Source organism: Ambystoma mexicanum, chromosome 6q (genome assembly GCF_040938575.1).
Source record: "Ambystoma mexicanum isolate Mex_15411 chromosome 6q, UKY_AmexF1_1, whole genome shotgun sequence".
Lineage (NCBI taxonomy): Eukaryota > Metazoa > Chordata > Amphibia > Caudata > Ambystomatidae > Ambystoma > Ambystoma mexicanum.
Window position 1 is genome coordinate 1098186628 of NC_090937.1, and position 20572 is coordinate 1098207199.

The window sequence follows — 20572 nt, forward strand, 5'->3', positions numbered from 1 at the left end:
TCAGATGAAGGCTTGCCAGCTGGGCACTGAAGGAGTTTGAAGGTCTTTCATTTTCTTGCTCGATCCAAAAGTTAGTCTCCCAGAATAATGATGTTGTTGTGTTTCACTGCTAGGTTGTCTATGGTGTCTGTGTGTTTCATAGTGAAGATTGGCCTGTATGTGGGCTAACTTATATGAGTAGGAAAAGTGTGCCAACTTGGCCGCTGAGTTTGAAGTTGACAATTAGAGAAAGGTGCAATCTTCAGTGTCTTTTAATGGTATAGGCGAGGAAGTGATGGGCGTAACATTCTTTGGAAGGGGTTCATGGGCTGTTACTTTGTAGTCGTCTGATAGCAATGGTTATGTGAGGAAAAGGGCGTCTTTGCCACATTGACTTAGAAAGTCATAGATTTCCGTGTTGTGCTTTGCCATTGAACGTACGTTGATTAGGCTGCCGTAAATATTGTTCTTTTTGGGTGGTGTGGTGTTCTCACAGGTGTATGGGTAACATGGAGCCCTCGAGCTGTGGACTCGCAAGTTGAGTTTTGCTTGGTGTCCCAGCGTTTGGTGATGTTTTGTCTGTTTCCTTTTTGAAATGTTCTGGTATCTGGCGTGCAGTGTCAGTATGTCCTGCATCATTGTCTGTGGGTTCTGTTGTGTGATTGTTCCAGTCTCTCATTATAAATGGGGTGCCGAGTGTGGTGTGTTCATCTGTTGCTCTATTTCTTGGATTCTCGTTTTGCGGGGTGTTTTTGGTGATGTGTTGTCCAGTGTAGAGTAACTTTCTATTTTGTGGGCATGTTCTGGCAAGGGTTCTATCAGGGTCCTCTGATGTGCCCTCTCTTCCTGTCGGGCTTAGTGTTACTGATCCGGCTTTTTGCTTGGTGGAGAGATATTGTATGATGAAAAAGGTCTTGGGTCTGAGTTTCGCAATTAGATTTTCCTTAAAGAATGGGATTAGGTGATGGTTCTGTGCTGTGAGGTTGAGAGAAAAATTGCTGTGGCTCGATACTGGCCTTGTATTTGCTTCCCGTCTTGCTCTATTTTCCCTCCTTGTCCGTTTGTCTTTCTTGTTTTGACACAAAAGGTGTTTGGAAAATGTGTAGTTTTGTTGTTAGTTGGTTGTGTCACTCTGCCTTTTGTTAATTTGTAGAGGGTGGTGTTGTTGCGGTAAGGTCATTACAGTACCCTCAGCTTTTATCTGGTTGTTGTGTTTTGAGGAGATGGTATGAGGTTTGCCTTCACTTGGTATGTGTAATACTGAGTGACAATTGATGGGATGACTAGTTGTGGGCCTGAAGCAACAGTAGTGCAAATTGCTCTCTCTTGTAGTGTCGGGTATCTCCAAGTGCTGCAGGAGTGAGAAAGCCAGTGGCAATCATTTTGCACTATGAGATACTTAGGTCTGAAAGGGTACAGCCGGACGAGATATCCGAGTCCGAGGGCTGCACTTGAGCGGGATGACTAGATTGGAGCAACCATAGAGGGTAGCATGGTGCACCTATGGGCGAGTATGGGTGATTGTGTAGATGGGCTGGTGGTGGCGATTTGGTGATTGTACTCGGTTTGTAGCCAGTTACCCTCTTCCCGATGTGCTATGTGCCAGGCACTCATTCAGTCACTTCAGAATGAGCCCAGCTATTTATTACGTATACAGTTGTCATAGGTTTGCTCAGCTAAGTGTTGGGTGAATACGTATCTTGAGAGCAGCTCAGTTGTGTTCTGGTTATGAAAGGGTTATTTTAGGGTTGGCAATGTATGTAGACAGGTTATAGTAAAGTGGTGCTGTAATGCACTCCATATGCAACCAGTTATGGTAACGCAGGCTGCTATATGCTTGTTATCCAAATCGTTTGTGGTAGAGTAGCTAGCTGTATGCTAGATGTGCAGCAACATATGATAAACCAGCCTGTCTATGTGCTGGGTATGGAGACAGGTTATGTAGGGCTATGTGCCAGTTATGCAGCTGGATAATGGCAGCGTAACACAGCTGTATGCTGTCCGTAATCCACACCGATGGTGCTATGCTCCTAGACCTGTGCTACACAGACTCACCAAACCATGTTCATAACTGCTCAGTTTGACCTTATTGCGTTTTCCCATAGCCGAAAACAAAACCCAATAAATAAACAAAATGTAAGACTCTTGCTGAGTGAGTCTCTTCTCAGTCACTAAAAACATGCGAAAACCCCAGCAACTCTTCAGGCGCCATTGAGTAATCGAGCTTTATTCTACCAGGCGTGATTGCTCTACCCGGTGCCCCATCGCTCAAGACACCAGGCCACAACTCCGGCCCTGGGCATGCTACTACTGTAGGACCAACACAACCTTTCAGGCAACCCTGTTAGAGCTGGTAGGCACAGGAGCCAGCAAGATGGATTGCCATGGGGGTTTGAAGATCTATCTGGCACCAAGCAACTCCCAGAACCACACTACCAACATTTGCTTTTCACATTGTCTGTTATACTTTATGGAGGCATATAAAAATATAATTAGAAATATTATACATTTCAAGTACACATGTACAATGTATTAGTCATAATAAAAAGCAATATTCCCTGGACGTTCATGAAATAGTCTGATCTAAATACTAAAATATACCTTGCATTATACAGGTAAGGAGGATAATGCATTATGTCACCACAAGTAAAAGGAGGCGTGTTGCCTCATTCTCCCTAACTCAGTAACTGAGACAGGCCCTTTTACTCCTTCCCAGCTGCCTGCTTGTCATCCAGGTTGCAAAATGAGAGGTTTGGAGCGTGGAAAGCTCCTCCTCAGGAGCTCGTGATGTACTTAGTCTCTGAGGGAGGAGGTGGGTGGTCCTGCCTCCCCTAAGACTGAATATCTTCAGCTATGTGCAGAAGTGTGACTGTGATTAGGTCTGGGAGGGCCAGTAACCAATGCTGGTGAACTCAGTCACTGTAAATAATCTTTGTCTGAACTATAATTCTTGCTGAAAATAATACAGCCTGACTATAAAGATATATATTTTTTTATCTCACACTCCTGTGTCTGACCATATGTGTTTGAAACAAATGTATGTACAATGCATATAACGCAGTTTAAACAACTGTATTGGATTAATCCAAACATTTGAAAGTGTGCAGGGGACGGGAGGGTTCCCAAGTTGAATCCTCTTTCTGTTTACTGTTTATTGTCGGGGTCTTGTGCCATGACCTCAGTTTTCCCCCCCGCACCTAAAAGTTTATGCAACATAATCCTCGAATCTCTTTACTAATCTTACTTACTATAGGTGTGCACTTCTATCTAAACCCTTCGAACTCAGTCCTAAGAGCACTGTCAGATTTCTTGGGTCTATCTTTGCATCCACCACGTTAGCTGACCTACACCTTTCAAACAAATGGAACTTGGAGAAGGCCCCTCATGGCCGCATGGAGCAAGGCATTTAGAGTCTGCTAGACTATCTTCAGTTTATAAAGATCTTTCTGCATTGGTGCAGATATTTAACACAAAGGTCACAAGAAGGACACTTCATAAGTAACACATCCTGAAGTTAATGTGAATGTATCCAAAGACTACATCTTTTTGCTAGGCTAAAGGATAAAGGTGAGTTTATTCTAGGTGTACAATCGTGGTTTAATGAATCGCTTCTGATCTATCCTATTATTTGGTATTTAAAAACAAAATGAGAATAAGTTGAAAGGAGAGGGGTACACATAAAGAAAAAAGAGAGAAAATGGGAAGATATCAGACAAAAATAAAGTAAAAATGAAAGGTTGTCAAACCAAATAAGGGATTAAGAAAAAGACAGGGACATAGGCTACCCCACCTGTCTACCACTGGCCGGCGGTAGAAGCAACACACGTTTAACACATCATAACATATGACGGGTACATACGAGAACAGCACCCAATTTGCATGTCACTCATTAACACATTTTATTTTTCATATGGTTTAAAAGTAGCCTCGCAGGGCTGTTGTAACCTTTTGTTACCTAGAGGGAGCCTTATTTTAAGGCATCTTCAAAATCTCATACAATAACTGCTTTCATTTGGTTTTTTACAGTGTGGGTTAGTATACAAAGTGACTTAGAATGAGGTCGTGGTGACCAAACATCTATCTAGTCGACACTGGATGGTGTTTCTGGCACATGGTAGAGAGCTGTTGTACTAGTGCCGTCTTCAGGACTGGTGACATTGGTGTAGTGATGTCACTGATGTACCCCATGGTGGAACATCTAAAGGAAAGGAAATTAAAATTAGAACGTGGGTGTGTCTCTACAGGGATATTTAATGCCTGTGAGATGTGTTGCAACATATCCTACGTGAGCCTTTTCTTTGCAGTGTGACAGGTGTGGAAAGGATGTTTCCAATTCTTCAGGAAAGGAGCCTTCTGTGCGCCTTTAAAAGTAGGATCCTGTAAATCTAGGGTCTGGTCTTCAGCAGTGTAGCTGTAAGGGGAGTATGAATTTCTAGTAGTAAAGTATGAGCATATAGTTGTTACATAAAAACCGAAATCTAGTTGTGGTGCCACTATTTCTTTTATTTGTGCCGTGCTTGGGCCGGGATGGCTATCGGCGGCTATTTTTCAAGGTCGCCATTAATGGTGGTGCGTGGTTTGTCTGGAATCTACGGTCTACGTGGCTTAAAAAACTATCGTAGTGCTCGTGAAAATCCAGTTTAGCACATGTCCCAATGATCCCACTTTGTGGGAGCCTGCTATATACAGCAGTGTAATATTGTTCTCACCGTGCGTTTCTGAAAAGCAGACGGGTGCTCGCTCGAGAGCGGAGCTGTAGGCTTACCTGCTGGTTACTCCTGTTGATGGGTGTCTCAATGTGATGGCTGTGGCTCCGCGCATGCGTAGGGCCCGGATACGGGAGCGTGGGTCGTAACTATGCGACCACGGGTCAAGCACGCATGCGCGCACGAGTAGTGTTGTTAGTTTGTGGTTGCTCCGTGATCCCGATGTTACGGGATGCGTAGTGCATCTATCTCTCCAAAGGGAGCTAAGTGTGTTGGCAAGACACTGGCTAATTTGTACTTACTACAAAACGGGACTCGGGATGGACCCCGATGTGTGGTTGAAATGGTTGGTAATCACACTCAACTGTTGAATACATAATCGTAGCTCTCTAAGTGACAGTTACATATGTAAATGATGGACGTATCTTTGTATGTTATGTACCACATACTAGTTTGGTATTTGATACATTGCAATGTACAGTTCATACTGAGACTGACAGGCTTCGTCCTGCATCACACAGAGTCGATTGCACACTCTGTCCGCGCGTCCGAAGGGCTGATAATCTAGGTCCGCTCCAGCTGACAGTCTCCTAAACTGCAGCCGGATTTTGGAACCATACAGCAGTGCCGTACTTGTTGGCACTCTCCCTTTTGTGGGGCAGATTGGACTTTCACCATCTTTTTGCCTCGGCACGCCATCGAGACTACAACGTGGCTTTAACCCTTCACAGCTGCGCCATTTATGGTACTCCTTCCCACGGAAGGTCCATGGCACCCCCGTGACGATTAGATCTGTTCCTCAACAGACACCCAGAACTCACCAGCCCTGATGAAGGCGGAATATTAAAACTGGTCCTCAGCCGTTAAGGGACCAGCCTCCGCCGAAACGCAAGAACGTGAGGGGAGCGTGGGGGGGGCAAACCTTGGTAACAGACGATATACCTGAACAATATTATCAGGATTTTTTCTGTTTGATTTTACTCTTCCAGACCTCGATACTGGGAATATTAAGGACACACTCCCTGACTAGAGCAGCACAACAAAAGGTTGTTTGTCTTGGAAATCTTCCCCGAGACCGTGGCAGGACAGGCAGACGCATCCAGGTCCTACCACTCTGCTGCCAACACTAACCGCATTTCCGGTTATACTTTTTCAGCCTATCACTCCTTTACTTCTTTTCTTTTCTGCATATCTGTCGCTTTTTGGACACCGCCGCTTTGACTTAAATGCATCTTTTTCTGTGATGAAATAACAGATTAAGTTTAGGTGTGTGTCACACCACACCAATTTGTTTTATATGGTTTGAGACCTATATGTTTTTTATTGTTGTTTCTTCACTGTTTTTTTTCCTTGTTGATTCATCACTTGTTGATTGCTTTACAAATATTAAAAAACGCTTGCTATGTGATACTTGCTTCCTTTTGGTATCTTACATATTGTGTCAAGAGGATTTATTTTCTCAAAACAAATGATTGCAACATTCACTACTTAAATATTGAGCTACCTAGGGGAGCCATGGGAATCAAATGACCCCCATTTCAGCTCTAAACCCCTGGCACAGCGACACTTCCCTTCTCCATGATTTATCATACTGAGACTGAAGACATTACTACTGTAACATATTATCGACTAAATTCAGAGCTATTCAGCCAAACTTTGCCACAATTTCAGACACTATTCAGAAACGTTTTTGGACAGAATTCTGCATGCTAAAGTAACAATGTTGGAGTAAATTCAGACAGGCAAATTACGACAGGCAAATTACGAGTCTTAATCAAAGCATATTTGAGACATTTAAACCTTTTTTCACCGTATCTAAACGGTGTATCCATTTTTGTTCTAATTTTCTCAATTCTAGGTCTCTATCTCCCCCTCGGGCTTTGGCATCAATAGTTTGAATTACACACCATCTCAACTCTGTGTGTTTGTTTTTTTTGAGGACGAAATGGGCCACCATTGGTTTGTCCTCTATGGCGTTTTTAAGGCAGGACCTGAGCTCACATATACTCTGTCTGACCTCACGTTTGCTTTTACCTATGTATACAAGGTTACACGAGTAAGGAGTAAGCAGCAGGTAAGCCTACAGCTCTGCTCTCGAGCGAGCACCCTTCTGCTTTTCAGAAACGCACGGTAAGCACAATATTGCACTGCATTATATAGCAGGCTCCCACACAGTAGCCGCACACGATCATTGGGACACGTGCTTAACTGGATTTTCATGAGCACTACGATAGTTTTTTAAGCCACGTAGACCGTAGATTCCAGGCAACCCACGCACCACCATTAATGGCGACCTCGGAAAATAGCCGCTGATAGCCATCCCGGCCCAAGCACGGCACAAATAAAAGAAATAGTGCCATCACAACCAGATTTCAGTTTTTATGTAACAACTATACTTTACTACTAGAGATTCATACTCCCCTTACAGCTACACTGCTGAAGACCAGACCCTAGATTTACAGGATCCTACTTTTAAAGGCGCACAGAAGGCTCCTTTCCTGAAGAATTGGAAACATCCTTTCCACACCTGCCACACTGCAAAGAAAAGGCTCAGGTAGGATATGTTGCAACACATCTCACAGGCATTAAATATCCCTGTATAGACACACCCACGTTCTAATTTTAATTTCCTTACCTTTAGATGTTCCACCATGGGGTACATCAGTGACATCACTACACCAATGTCACCAGTCCTGAAGACGGCACTAGTACAACAGCTCTCTACCATGTGCCAGAAACACCATCCAGTGTCAACTAGATAGATGTTTGGTCACCACGACCTCATTCTAAGTCACTTTGTATACTAACCCACACTGTAAAAAACCAAATGAAAACAGTTATTGTATGAGATTTTGAAGATGCATTAAAATAAGGCTCCCTCTAGGTAACAAAAGGTTACAACAGCCCTGCGAGGCTACTTTTAAACCATATGAAAAATAAAATTTGTTAATGTGTGACATGCAAATTGGGTGCTGTTCTCGTATGTACCCGTCATATGTTATGATGTGTTAAACGTGTGTTGCTTCTACCACCGGCCAGTGGTAGACAGGTGGGGTAGCCTATGTCCCTGTCTTTTTCTTAATCATTATATTTCCTCATGACAAAGGCCCCCCCCCGATTAAAAAAGAGGAAACATCCCCCAATATTAAAAAAACCAAATAAGGGATCCATACACAAATCGAAAGCAGAATGAGGGATAGTTTGGCGGCAACACAATGTCGAGGAGCATGAATACAATACCTGGTCCCACGCCTAAGAGGCTGGAGTTAGGCAAGAAGCGCCAACTAAAAAGAAAATGAAGATGTGTTATTGCTATAGTCTATGCAAATAACCACTATTTAAGTTATTTGATGTTAGTAATACAAAAACAGAGCCTATTCGTGAGGATATGCACATGTTATTAACCATACACTCCATGGAGTCACATATAGTCTCTGGTCTGCAACACATTATCACTCTTTATCAATGGCAGGGATGTCATGGCAGAGGGTCAATCGCCAATCCTCGGTCTATTGGCAGAGTGGGGAGAAGCCCCTCCATGAGTGCACAGTGAGGCTATCGTTGGAATGCTCCATGTCATGCACATGTCATAAGGATGCCCTTTTGCTGCTGAGTGTGGATGGAAGACCCAGAGGAATGAGCTTAGCTCTGGTGGGGATTTGGGGCACTCAAGAGCCTGGTTTTGATGGTCCTCTTGAATGCCAGATGAACGGGAGCAGCAATAAATTTGGTCAAGAAATTGTCCCACAGGTGACCAACTTGAATGATACACGTGTGTCAGTCAGTATAGAATTTTCGAACCATTGGAGGCTGAACAGCTTTGTTTTGCCTGTTAGCAGGGCTCGTGGCAAGTTGCATTAATTAGTCGAACAGCAAAGAAGTGCGACTACTGTGGTAGTCTCTGTGGCCGCTTGTATCACATGGAGGCTGTGGGGCTACTTGAGGCTTCTTGACATGGTCTTCACAAGACAGTTGTGCCGCCATACATGCTGAACAGTGGTAGTCTGTATGGTGTAGTCACAAAGTGAGTCACCCCTACGGCTGTGATAGCCACTACTCCGTAGGGGATAGCTCCTCAGCATCCAAAATTGAAACTATTAGTTTGGACCACACACGAAATTTGAGGCAACATAGCGGATTTGGAGTGCAGAATGACTCTGAGGTGTTCTCATTGAGTATTCCAGTACAGAGAACTTCAGATGCATGGCCTTGCGCCTTATCACCATCCTATATGGATTTATTTGTTTTAGAAATGTACTGCACATGCATTAGTTAATTACTCAGAGATGTGTGGTCGACTCAGCAGGTTTACCCACCTTGCGAAGGAGCGTATGGTCATGTTGTATTTTGGTTACATCATGCAGGACTGAGTTGGGTGAGTTGGGGTGAATGGACGCCGCATGCTGAGTCATCACCCCCCCGGGTTCTATTAGTCAAGCCCCATCCAGGCTCAGATGCAGCCACTCGTGCATGCCTGGGGCAGGCGTTGCAGCAGAATAGTGTGGTTGGTGGTCTGATGCTGCAACCACCAGTGCCTCGGCTGCCGCCTTCTTTTAGCATTTAGTTCACTGCAGATAGGAGAAGTGACGTGGTACTGACATTATGGTGCGCTGACGTGAATGGATGAAAGATGTCGTATAATATTTTGATTGTATGTATTAAGTAGCCTCAATAAACTCCTTCAGCTATAGAGGGGTGCATTTTTACCCCATCATGCCCGCGGCCAGGAGGTTCGGGGGTGGTCAGATGCTTTCTTGGTCCTCGGAAAGCCTTTTTCAGGGATGTTGTTGCCCCCATGCAATTGAATGCTCTGAGAGTAGCCCTTTGGTTAAATGGCAGTGCAATATCTTTTGGAACAAGGGCTAAATCGGAACAGAAGCGTATTCTACATAGCTGCAGGTGCATGGTTTAGAGGGGATATGGTATGGGAGCGAGAAAGGGTTGAATGATGTTGACCAGACAGTGGGTGTGGAGGTCTGTGCAGCACGCAGCTGAATCGGAGTTGGTTTTAGGTTCTGGGTCTTGAGTTCCCAAGAATAGTCTGATGTTGCGGTGAAAGGTTTGCATTCACAATGTAACACGTTCTTTAGGGCCAGAGGCTCTCCAGGAATCTCTGTGCAGAAAGTTGTGTTGGCCTGGGGCGGCACGTGCTAACCCTGGAATCTGACGGCCCCCCCCAGGTGCCACCCCATTATCCTAAACTATGATCATTACCCCAGTACGCTCGTACTTCATGCCACCCCATGCATACGTCGGTGCCCTTTTTGGGCCACCTGAGCCAAAAGAGTCAGGACACGCCACTGCCTAGCGCTGGATCCACACATCCTTTCTCAAATGCCACAAATGTACAACCCTTAGGCTGTGTGAAACACTGTGTTCCTGTGCTGGTTTCCAGTGACTCGATTCCTCTGCAGCTGGTCCCCGTCTTTCGCTCACACTCTTGCACAAGCCTAACAAAGAGAAACACACGTCACTTAGCTAGATGGTGCACAGCCAGGCTCCTAGGACTTCGAGTTTTCGTTCATTTCTTCCTTGATAGGAATCTCATTTCACCCCCGCGTTGTGTCCAAGTTTTCAGTACAAGTGAGAGAGCCTTCCCTGGACACTCGGGGTACACCATTCACGTCCACACGACGTCATTGTTATTAAAGTGTGCAGTGTGTGTCCAAGTGGTGAGCCAAGAAAGACACTTTGAAGGGGGACCATCAGTTAAACATTTCATTTTGCAACCCTCCTGGAAGAATGCAACAGAGTGTCCTAGTCCTGGGAAAGGGGTCTCCTCGCCATGAACTCCTAGGGGGGTGAACGGTGGGTTCTGCCGCAGAGGGACGGCCCTTACATCTGTGTCTCGTTATTCACGCAGGCCAGCGAGGAGACGGTCTACTTCATCGTGTCTCGACAGAGCAGGGCCCAGACCCCTGACATCTTGCAGGAGACCGGGCAGAACAACAACGGAAGCCCCCCGCCGTGCCCCGCCGAAAGGAACAACCCCACCAAGGTGAGTCTTGCTTTTAATCATCAGCTTGCCCCGCACGTGAAAGAGGGGAAAAGTTTAGTCCAGTGCGTCCGTAATAGTCTAATGTTTTGTACGCTTGTCACTGGCATATATCAAAGTAAGAGGTGCAGGCTGGGTTCTCTTGCGCATCTGAAGCCTAGCTTTGCTCACTTGATGGACTGCGAAGTGTCACGCAGGGGGCATAACGCAGAGATTCACGTTTCATTATGCACATAATGTACACAGACAGCTTCGAGCCAGCAAATGTAATGGGTTCTGTAGAATAATAAGAAGAGGCTTATCTGTGCTTACGCTGTCTGCAACAGGGCCGGAATAAAGCTCGCGTGGGTTGGCTGCAGATGTCCTCAGCAGCTGGCTTGGACCTCGGAGTCTGCCCAATGCATTCTTGTCTCCTTCCAGTAGGGCAGCGGGCTTTCAAGCGACAGCCAGGAAGGCTGCTAGGCGCAATGGCGAGCGCTACTTTTCTCCCCGTGGTTAGATGTCAAAGCCATGTTGGCAACAATTGCGATTTATAATAGTTGCCAGCAGCCATAAGCATCCATGAGCCTATGCAAGCTTCTAGGCGCTGGACTGGAGTGAACCGTATAGTGTGATTATTTCTCTTTCTTGGGCTGCAGTGTCTTACATGGAACAGGAGAGGGCAGACCTCATCTCCCACAATGCACGGGGAAGGGGACTTGAATTCACGAAGGAGTAATGGTGTCATTGGGACATCTATGGACCAAATACAGAAATGAAGGGATTTCCTGGGCCCCCCATTGCTTCGTACCACTACCTGATGATTTTAGTCTACTCTTTCTGGCAATTGATTGCAAATTCATGATGATTTTTGTTATATGTTGTTTATGTCTTGTAGCGCCCTTACGCCCTAGGGTCCATGGCTGCGCTATACAAATGTTATAAAGGAAAGATATTAACTTGGCAATGCCTACGCAGCCCACGGGTGGATGTCCATATAGAGATACAGAGGTTGAGTCCTTCAACCATTATTTAAAAAAAAAAAACATAGTTTACAAGAACTTCTACAAGTGGACATGCGTGTCCGTGTTCCGGAAGGGGGCTGTAGTACATCACATCCTGTTTCTTAATTCCCCACTAATGCATGGGTATGTAGCCCAATCCTTTTAAGGGTTTTTTAATGGGTCTTTCTCTTGGACATTGGAAAACTGCTATAACCCAGATAAAGGCAGTGCTTTTTAAACTGGGAGACCCTTCAGCGCTCACCTACCCTTCCATGCCGTCACAAACAGTGGCTCTTGGAAGCAGTTCCATTCTTACATGTAAGGTAATTGCCCCTGCTTGTTCGGTTGGCGTGGAATCGCTCTGCCCTCTTACACGGGCAGTGAGGTGAACCTTAAAAACTGGCGGTGATCTATGCAATTGTCAGTGGTGAGGGAGGCTAATGGAATAAAGTGAATGGGACATAGCCAAGTGCATACTTCCAGTGCCGTCTGCTATCTAATCTGAATCCTGACTCATAGAAAAGTGCTCTCTTTATATTTGCTGAATACTGATGCTGACAGTCATGGCTGAGAAGCAAACAGAGGGTGCAAAATGTCGTCCTTGTTGGCAGCGACATCGACATGGTCTTTGCTGAATACTGATGCCGACAGTCATGGCTGAGAAACAAACCGAGAGGATGCAGAGTTTCTTCCTCGTTGGCCACGACATTGACATGGTCTTTGCTGAATACTATTGCTGCAGTCATGGCTGAGAAGCAAACAGAGAGAGTGCAGAGGTTCTTCCTTGTTGGCAGCGGCATCAACATGGTCTTTGCTGAATACTGATGCTGACAGTCATGGCTGAGAAGCAAACAGAGAGGGTGCAGAGTTTCTTCCTTGTTGGCGGTGACATCAACATGGCCTTTGCTGAATAGTGATGCTGACAGTCATGGCTGAGAAGCAAACAGAGGGTGCAAAATGTCGTCCTTCATGGCAGCGACATCGATATGGTCTTTGCTGAATACTGAAGCCGACAGTCATGGCTGAGAAATAAACCGAAAGGGTGCAGAGTTTCTTCCTCGTTGGCCACGACATCGACATGGACTTTGCTGAATACTGTTGCTGACAGTCATGGCTGAGAAGCAAACAGAGAGGGTGCAGAGTTTCTTCCTTGTTGGCGGTGACATCAACATGGTCTTTGCTGAATAGTGATGCTGACAGTCATGGCTGAGAAGCAAACAGAGAGGGTGCAGAGTTTCTTCCTCGTTGGCCACGACATCGACATGGTCTTTGCTGGATACTGTTGCTGACAGTCATGGCTGAGAAGCAAACAGAGAGGGTGCAGAGTTTCTTCCTTGTTTGGCGGTGACATCAACATGGTCTTTGCTGAATAGTGATGCTGACAGTCATGGCTGAGAAACAAATCGAGAGGATGCAGAGTTTCTTCCTCGTTGGCCACGACATCGACATGGTCTTTGCTGAATACTGTTGTTGACAGTCATGGCTGAGAAGCAAACCGAGAGGGTGCAGAGGTTCTTCCTCGTTGGCCACAACATCGACATGGTCTTTGCTGGAAACTGTTGCTGACAGTCATGGCTGAGAAGCAAACAGAGAGGGTGCAGAGGTTCTTCCTTGTTGGCAGCGGCATCGACATGGTCCTTGCTGAATACTGTTGCTGACAGTCATGGCTGAGAAGCAAACAGAGAGGGTGCAGAGTTTCTTACTTGTTTGCAGCGACATCGACATGTTACTCTGGCCAACATGCGCAGGTCGACATACCTTGGACTCGACAAGTCCCTTTGATTGACACTCCATGTGCTTGAAAATACCTGTTTGCCCCCGTACATTGATGCTCAACCTCAGCAAGCTGAAAGCCCCCAAGGCCACACACAAGTACTCCTCTGGCAATGAACACCTTCAGAGGAAGCAGGACGATATGAGGATGTGATTGTGTGCCCAAACCCCCAAAGCAGGGACCAGGCACGGTTATGATGCTGGGGAAGGGGGTGCAGGGGCTGGAATGGTGGGTGGCCTACAAGAGGGCGTGGGGGAAGGTGCAATATTGGAGTTCTGGGGGGGACCAAGCTTGATTAAAAAAAAAACAATAATGCATGTTTGCTTCTAGGGAACAATTAATGATGACCTTTAGTGTTGGGGTGAAGTAGTGATGGCGGGACATAGATCCGCGGAGAGGAGAACGTATGCCGACTGCAATGGAGTGAGAGGAAAGACCTCCGCATCATCTGCATGGAAAGAAGGTTTTCTCCTGAGGCCGTTTCATTGTAGAGGTCCTTCCAAGCGTCGGAATCAATGAACTCTGAATGCAGAAATAAAAGCCCAATAAGTATCCCACGTGGGGCTTACCAGCGCATAGAACACTACTTTTCATCTCAATGAAACTTGCTACGTTAAAGGCCGCGAGGTCTATGCCCCATATAGCAGTAGCAACAAATCACCAGTAGAAACCAGTTGCATGACGCTGAACACACACACAGGTAGACAAAACACTACAGCAAGCTAATTGCATCTTATAATGTGGACATGCCCAGATAGGAAAATACATAATAATGGATAAACTGGTCACAAACCAGTCTTTAGAGCTTCTTCCTACATTGAGGCAAAGTAAAAATCAAACAAATAATGCTTCAACTCATGTTAAGATTGTTAATGAGGTACAATCCCTGATGCTTAGTGCAAGGGCAGTCTATAAATGGCACCCCAACACCCTTATCCAGGCTCGGACTGGCATATAGGGCAATAGGCCCATGGCCGAGTCAAAAACACAAAATTCTGGTGTGTGCCATTTTTTTGGCCAGTTGTAGACCAGTTTCATGAGTTACTTCACGATGCGTCTAGTAGTTTTGACCATTGTTGCTGAATAAATACTCTTTAAAATGCACAATTTGCATCACATTTTATCAAAAAACGTCCCCTTGGGTACTATTCAAACAGTGTCACAAAAGGAATGAATAGCCATATGCAACTCGGGGCCTTTTTTTCATTGGTGCATGAGCCAATTGTATGGCCCGCTCCGTCCCTGTCCTTATCGATTTTCCACCAAGGGGGACTCTCTGAATTGCTCGGTTTACCTGCACGAGTGAAGCATTTGCGCTGGAAGGAATCATGCCACCTGCATAGAGAGATCTTGAGGGGGAGCCTTGTTACGAACTTCCCAGATTTGAATCATAACCTGGGCTTGAATTTTGGTCTTCGATAGCGAGCTAGCCCAGGCTAACCCCAGGCTAAGCCCAGACCTTCACGCATGCGCACATTCCCTCGACAGGAGGAAAACACAGGTAGCCTCGGTTTGAGCACATTCCAGTTGGCTCTAAGATTTTTTGCTCAATGTCTAGCTATATGGGCATACAATATGGAGTCTGGACAATATGCAATGGTTTTCACTAAGAAAATGCCCACGTCCACTGCCGTTGAATGGGGCAATCAACGGGGGTGAGGAGTAGATGGCCAGTAACGCCCAACCGGCCGAGCCTCAGCGACAAGAGGGTGATAACGATTCACGCCCCAGGGTTTGCCCGGGGCGCAAATAGTTTTATTTGTTACGGACAACGGGCTCTGTGCGTATTGTGCGGTCCAATCTCCCGCCAAAAAAAAAAAACACAAGCTGACCACTGATATGGGAAAGGGGACTTCCCTGGATGCAAATAAAAGATAATGGGCTAATTTTACTATTGCATCGTCCTGCGGGGAGAAAGATAGCAGGCTCGCAAATTTTACCCAGGATTCCTGATGTCCACCGAAGCGACGGTCCAATATGGCTAAGCCTTTGAAAAGGCAGTATGTCTGGAGGGGTTTCATCCCAGGAGAAAGACCGCCATCTTGTCGCCCTTCAGGCATGGGCAGTTATCCTGCCACCCCAGAGAACCATCAACAAACGGAAAGATTGTCCAGAGAAAAATATTTATAAAGGTGTATCAAAATTTATTTGAAATTATACAAAAATTGAAAAGTAGTAAATGAATCACAAATTATTAAACACTATTATAAAATTTCAACATAGCAAAAGAGCAGCAAGAATGTGCCTAGAATGGGCTAAAACATCATCAGACACACTTTCCATTCATGGGTCAGCAATCAAACACGACTCAACACTCAGTGACATACATCCAGAATACTAAAAGACAAAAGGACCATACTAAAAACAAATGAGGAGGGAAAATTCATAACTACTCCCCACCAAAACGTTAATTATGTTTGTATTTATAAAACACACAATAGAATTTATCAGAGCACAATCTATTGTAAAGGTGGATCACAAAAAGAGGAGATACGAGGATCACATCCCTTTGAGGTTTTTTTCTCAGGCTCGCCTTGGAGGTCAATCAGAATTTTGGCCTTATCAGAATAGAATTGCCTCCAGAGACCGAAGCTCCTCCTCACCGGGACCCGGGATCCATGTAGATCATAAATAAACGGGGCGAGAGCGGTGATCCCCATTGGGCCCCTCAGGGAAATCCAGGCGCTGGGTGAGATAACATTTCCCAGCTTCACTCTTCCACTTCTCTCTCTCAAAAAAGGACCATTTCAAGCGGAGCAGGATATTTTAATCCCGCTGGTAAAATAGCTCAAGGGGGCGCTGAGATCTGTGGGAACATGTTGCAGGTTCAAATTCTGGCAAGGCCGACTCAGGCTTTGACCCTTGCGAGGTCAATACATGAACACCAACTTGGCTTGCGTGAGAATAAGTGTATGTAAATGTTCTATGTACAGGTCTGTGGTATGAGATTAACACATTATTATAATATGCTGATTAAAATGCTCTGGCCTACGGACGGTGCTAAACCATTGGCGGCTGCTGATTTTTTTAAATGGCAGGGCGTATACATTTCCTCCAAAAAAGCAACGGAGGGGGCGCTCGGTGTTTACACTGGGCTAGCTCCTCGACTTCTCCAAAATTGGAAGGGGGGGTACGTGGGTGAGCGCCCCATCAACCCATTATGGAGGAGCCACCAATGTGCTTAACACTGCTGAGGTCTAGTAACATCAGAGCAGCGCGTTTCCTCCTACGCCCAGTGGCGCTCCCAGACATTTTACATAGGGGTGCCTGATGCGGTCACTTGGGCTGGCACATTAATTTACCTCTATGAGGCGCAGACAGACCAGTGGGTGGGGGGGCGGCAGCATTTTTATAAGGGTGGCCGTGGCTTTTGCCCTCCCCCGCCCGCCAGGCGGCGCCACTGCCTACGCCGCCCTCTATGGCTGAGAACTATCCCTTATCGGACAGCGGGAGGCCCATCAATGGGGCGTTGAGGACATCCGCCAGCCCTGCGATCCCCGGATGCGGCCACACGGCAGCACCAACTATCCTTTGCCCTGTGCAAGCGCACGCGGCGCTGCTGGCAAGACACGCGATGCGCATTCGAGGCCGTGATAATGCACTCTAAACATTTATTATACAATAAACAGGGAAAACGCTGCTATGTATTCACGGCCACGGCCTCTCTGGAGCCATTTGGTAATGACGCAGGACAGATGGTTTAGAGAAAATGTACCGACACGTGCACAAGATGATCAACATTTTCTTTATCAACTGACACCGTATCAGTAATGCCTCCAAACGCATGTGTCACACGCAAAGGGCCTCGGGCGCCCCCTTGTGTGTTAAACGTAAAGCGCCTCCCAGTCTCTTTTGCCAAATGTCTTCTGCAGCTGGCATCCTTTAAAATGGCCGTGTTTTTCTCTCCAGGAATGGGAAAAAAAGTCACCATAGAGCCTCTCATTAAGAAGGGTCAAATATTTTAATTCCAGTGTAACCCCCCTGGGTCAAGACATATTAATTCAGCAAGAGGGAATAAAACCCCATTTGAATGTAAACATGTGGACCAATCGAACAGCTGTAGGCAAGTTGCTGCTTGGTGTCTGTGGAATATTTTCTGTCCCTCAAAGCATGCTCCAAGATGTAGTTTGCCAACTCAATATTATTTTAAGCTCTATTGCAGGTAAATAGTCTGCCAGATCCATAATACAACAAACTGAAAGAATACCAGCTTGAAGGTGGCAGGAGAAACATGTTGCCGTGGCATAATACATGGGGAGGCGGCGGGCATACCCTGCCATATTCAGCATGCCATTACTAAATGTGCCTGCCCTACGGTCTAAAATCGAGACCAAATGGTTTCAGCCTATAGCAGCAGTCTGACATGAACGTCTGTCGTGAAGGGCATGACAGAGCGGTCTCTAACCCAAATGAATACTAGTCAGCGTATACCATGTATTTGCGGCTTTTCCATATACACCCAGACAAATATGTTGCGTAGACAAATAGTGAGATTGGGGTGGATGTGGCTGTTGACTGGTTTGATTTACTGCAATTCCTGTGTTCACGCCCCGATATCATTTAAACCCGGGGAAGGGTGCTTAGTGTGAGAAACCAGAGGCGTTTCGAGTCCGGAGGATCTTCCTGGAGCGCGGGTCTGACTTAAAAACGAGACACTCGAGTCTGGTGTTCCTCTCCCTGCCAATCGGTTCCTGCAGCAGCCGAGTCAAAGCTCATACTCACAGGCTTAAGTGGAAATCTCACAATTACTTTTAAATGGCAGTATTACAGATGGCTTTGTCTTGATATCTCTGTCTTAGGAATTCTTTGGCTAGTTACAGACATAGGGCCTGCTTAAAAAAAAGTTTAGAGTGGAGCTAATCTTTCCGGTTGTTTTGAGCAAATGTTTCAGAGTCGAATTTGCAAGTAAGCAGTTCAAAGATGCTCCAGATTTCCATGGGTTTTATGCTTGAGATTTGGCTCAGAGGCACCATGTGCAAATCTGAGATGCTCGAAGGCATCTCATCATTCTCTTTAGTGCACATTTTTAAGAATCAGTCCCAACAAAATTTACCAGCAGCAATCATCTGTTCTATACATATTTGCACTGCTTCTTTATATTTGTTCAGAGTGGTGGGGCATGGGTTCTTACGCCATTCCCGTTCCAGACCTCTTCACTTTCCTTGTCCGAATGATGCTGTCATTATACCATGAGTTTTTTAATAGTCTTACCTTTGATTTTCTTACTTTTCTCTGGTGCTAGTGCAGCAATAGTAGAGACGATGGTGTGCGAGAGGTGTCGTACAAGGTCAGTGACATTAGTAAATGATTCTATTGTTTGTAAATTGGCTCATAATAGTGTGCAAAGTTTGGACGATGTAATGTTTTTAAGGTTCCTACATTTCCTTACTGTTCTGGGGTTGTTGTCCATTCTAGTATGTACAGGGGGAAGAAGCGCAGACATAGTCACCATAAAATGGTGTGACCCGATACAGGGCTGACTAGAAGTGGATGTCCAGCTGAGGTTATTTGTCAGTATCCAATCAATAGTGTGCCCTCCCCTATGCGTTTGGTCCTTAATCTGTTGGGAGAAACCCATTGCCGCAAAACCTGGTAAAAGCGATATTGCGTGTTTGTCAGCTGGGTCTTCTGCCCAGAGCTTATGATGACATGGGATTTGGGTTTAGTGTAATTGTTCACTATTGCAAATGGTTCTTCTTCAAAGGATGGTACATTTTGTGGAGGTTTATAAAGAGGGAGAATTGTCAATAGGCAGTTGGAGTTGCTCCTCATCTTTACTGTCAGGCTCTCACATCCCTGTGAGACCATAGACAGGCCCATAGACACACTGGTCTCGCACCACAAATGAAACCAATGCTCTGCAGTTCAAGATCCCAGAATACTGGGATATTAGGAGCATTAGCAGGCAGGCCCAGAATGGATTTTAAGAATGTTTGTTCCACTACCCAGAGCACAGCAGTATAACACATAGCCCACAACTCAGCCCCATACAGGGTTGCTTGTCTGACTTGGCTCTTATAAATCTGTAGTATAACATTCACTGGGCCTGCCCCATGGTCCTGGGTGAATTTGGCCACTGCCCCACAATTCCTGGGCAATTTAAGTGCTGCCCGGTTTACCTGGTCAGTCCATTGGCAGTTGGCCTTCAATCTAACCCCCAAGTAATCATAATGGGTGACCTGCTCAATCGAACCATCCCTCAGTCTGGTTATTAGACAGGGGTGTCCCTTTGCTCCACTTCTGTCGAACACCATTGACAGTGTTTTATGCACATTGATTATAAGCCCATTCCCTTCACCGACATTTTCAAAAATTGTCTACGAAGACCCTTTGGAGTGAGGGACAGCAGGACGGCATCATCAGTGAACAAGTGAATTGGAATCCTCCCGCTCGTCATTGATGGTGCGTCAAACGGGCTGCTGCTTGCTGCCTAGTCGAGTGCACAGAATACCTCCAGGCGGAATGACTGATGCGCCAATAGAATTCGCCCCAACATCAGGACTTGTAAATAAGTGAACAAACCGAGTCAAAACCAAAGCCTGGTGTAGATAAGTAAATACCTTCCGCTTTGACTGTCACTACAACAAATCCAAGAGAATCTAAATGTAGGCAGAAATCCACCACCAAACAGCTGCTCAGCCGCCCACCGTAGGTGCGAACACCCAAGCAGACACCAACACCCGCGCCCTTGATTTCTGCGGGCTTCCCCCTCGTGGGAGTCCCGGCACAAGTTGAAAGTCCCATAAGCAGGGGGGCGGGCCAAAATCCAGGGCAGCAGCACTGCAGCAGGAGAACCTTGAGCGCTAATCCAGCGCCCTTTACGCCTGCGGGCTTCACCCTTGCAGTCCCTGCACAACTTGAAGGTCCGGTAAGCAGGGGCTTGGGGCCAAAATCCGATAAGTGTGGCAGTGACGTTCCGGGCATCAAGAGTGGCCATGTGTGTGTGTGTGTGTAGATAGTTCCCTGTGGGTAGATGTTTTAGGAGTAAGTAAGAGGTCCTCTGTGAATGTGTGTTTTGTTTTAAGGCTATTGTTGTCTGGTTTTGTCCTCGGTTTCTTCAAGACAAAGGTAGTTATTTCTGGTTGAGTAGGGTATGGCGAAATCCGAAGAGGGATCACTGCCCTCTGTGATTTCA

At 46.0% G+C, this 20572-nt stretch overlaps 1 protein-coding gene across 3 annotated transcripts in view; it reads left to right on the forward strand.

Moving 5' to 3' along the window:
- LNX1 (ligand of numb-protein X 1) overlaps nt 1–20572 on the forward strand; it is a 399406-nt gene that overhangs the window by 343188 nt on the left and 35646 nt on the right. For all 3 annotated transcript variants that reach the window (XM_069631653.1, XM_069631654.1, XM_069631655.1), the window contains one exon: nt 10549–10683. In XM_069631653.1, coding sequence (XP_069487754.1) covers nt 10549–10683 — 135 coding nt within the window. The remainder of the gene's footprint in view (nt 1–10548; nt 10684–20572) is intronic.